General features: G+C 35.2%; 1 protein-coding gene across 2 annotated transcripts in view; it reads right to left on the bottom strand.

Annotated features, from left to right (window-relative positions):
- Positions 1–1053: 1053 nt before the first annotated feature.
- The window catches only part of nmu (neuromedin U), a 5066-nt gene continuing 3949 nt past the window's right edge, over positions 1054–2170 (bottom strand). For both annotated transcript variants that reach the window (XM_031868517.1, XM_031868519.1), the window contains 3 exons: positions 1949–2002; positions 1810–1852; positions 1054–1153 (listed from right to left, as the gene is read on the bottom strand). In XM_031868517.1, coding sequence (XP_031724377.1) covers positions 1817–1852; positions 1949–2002 — 90 coding nt within the window. In that variant the 3' untranslated portion in view covers positions 1054–1153; positions 1810–1816. The remainder of the gene's footprint in view (positions 1154–1809; positions 1853–1948; positions 2003–2170) is intronic.

The following is a 2170-nucleotide window of genomic DNA, read 5'->3' as shown; positions in this document are numbered from 1 at the left end:
TACAAAAGCAGCAGATATGTAAAAACAGTTGGAGTATGTAACAGTTAGAGTTGACGGGTACTCATGATTGCTTTGCTTTAAGCACCTCTTCTGTTTAAATGTTTGCACAAATCTTCTCTTAAACGTCAACAGAAGTGAAACCGCCTTTTATTTTTCTGTTGGTGTGAAGATGGTGACATCTACTGTTGATTACCATAACTACATATTCAGGATAGAAACTAACAATTTAATCCTGCAAATATTAATTTAACAAGAAGAAAGCCACAAAAAAAATGAATTTGTACATTAAAAGATTTAGAAAATGTAAGACCATACATGTGACTCCTCATCACATCATGTGTCACCAGTCTGTTTACATTATGTTTTATTATGAATCTGGGAGGTTGGTTAGAGTTTAATAAACAGGGACGTTGAACTGTTTGCATTTTTTATTTTAATAATAAGGTATTACCGGTCAGTTAGGTTTGTCATTTTCAAATCATAATCATCTCTCATGTGTAAAAAGTGTTTAAAAAACCCCAAATATGCCGGATATTCATTTATATATTCATGAGTTAATGCCTTTTTTCTTTTAGCAGCTTTGCTTGTTCAGTGTGTTATTGATTTCTATCTGCATTATTATGGACACATTGAGTACATAAAAAAGCAAAAAGGTGAATTTTTTATTTTTATCTTAATTATGATCATTTAAAGCTGAAAATATTTAAACTGTTTATATTTAGGAGTATGTGTAATTTTGTTAAACATCAAATAAATGCTTTAGTTGTGGTTGAAATATTCCTGATGTGTGTTTGACTGCATTGTATCATATGCATGTATCTGTATGTATTGATTATCTGCATTCACACAGTTTCCTCCAAATATGCTTAATGCAGTGAAAGATTCTCATTCATAACGTGCAGCAAAGTCAAAGGTACGCACGACCACATTGTAGCAGTTTTAATGCAAATGACACACACACACATGACACAAAATAAAATCTGCACAAAGGAACAGTGTTTGGATCTTATTCTTTGTGTACATTCAGACATCACTGTACAGCAGCGGCAGATGACTGTGAAGTCTGGATCGCTGGTGCTGCAGCGGCTCGGGGTCTCGGGTCTCGGGGTCTCGGGTCTCGCGGTCGTCTCACTCAGCTTCAGAGTTGGCGACTCTACCTCACATCAATACACAATAATGAGGGGAAAAACACTCTTCTGTGACTTTGTAGGCACATATAAATATAGTGTTGGCAGCTTCTAGTTGCTTATAATTACAATGAGAGATAATGGCATTTAGGGACCTTTTAAGCCTTCGGCTACAAGTTGATAATTAAAAAAATAATGTGCAGGCACAGTAAGGCGAGATAATACAGGCAGACACATTGTTATTCATGCACTGGTCCATTTTGAGATCTCGTCTTTCAGACTAGAGGAAAGAAAACATTTATTTTACTACTTTGTCTATTTAAGTCTGTAGATTTCTACTAAATGCACCAACAGTTACCATTACATAATGCCTCATTTGCATATTTAAACATCACATTTCAGAAAACTTGTAATACAATAAATAATCCTCTTAGTAATGAAGTGGTGAAGTTTCATGGTAATATCAGTTAATATTTGTACCCTATTCACCTGTAGTGTCTCTTACCTTAAATGAAACATCACACCTTTATGATCCATGAACATAAAAGTTGTCTTTTTGATAATATCGTCCCAAATAAATCAAACTCGCTTAATTTAGCCAAAAGAACAATTAACCTGCTGGTCGTTGTCATACAGTCCCTTACAGACTGTGTCTGTGGATGAAGAACAAAACAAGCATTACCTTTATTTTACTCATATTCTAGGGATCGTCTTCCATTTCGTGGCTGAAAGTGCAAACAAAATTTGATTGAATGTTCATCACATTATTCAGGGGAATTCTTTGCTTTTCTTTTGATTTCCTGACATGAACGTGATCGTACCCGATAGAGGAAGTAACCTCTGCTCTGGATTCCTCCAGGTCCCTGGAGTTCGGCCTGCACATGTAACAGAGTTAATGATTCCACTTGCCATCACTGGCCATTGGTTGCTAGTATTACTACATTATTTAAGTTATTGCTAATCCTTATCATTTTCATATTATTTCCTCCTAAATATCATTTACAACTTGTTATCATTAGTTCCCCACGGAGACAAGTGTGTTG

The sequence above is a fragment of the Anarrhichthys ocellatus genome, unplaced genomic scaffold, assembly GCF_004355925.1.
Source record: "Anarrhichthys ocellatus isolate YVR2014 unplaced genomic scaffold, GSC_Weel_1.0 scaffold42, whole genome shotgun sequence".
NCBI lineage: Eukaryota > Metazoa > Chordata > Actinopteri > Perciformes > Anarhichadidae > Anarrhichthys > Anarrhichthys ocellatus.
Note: the sequence above shows the minus strand (reverse complement) of the source record. Positions and strands in the feature narration are given on the sequence as shown.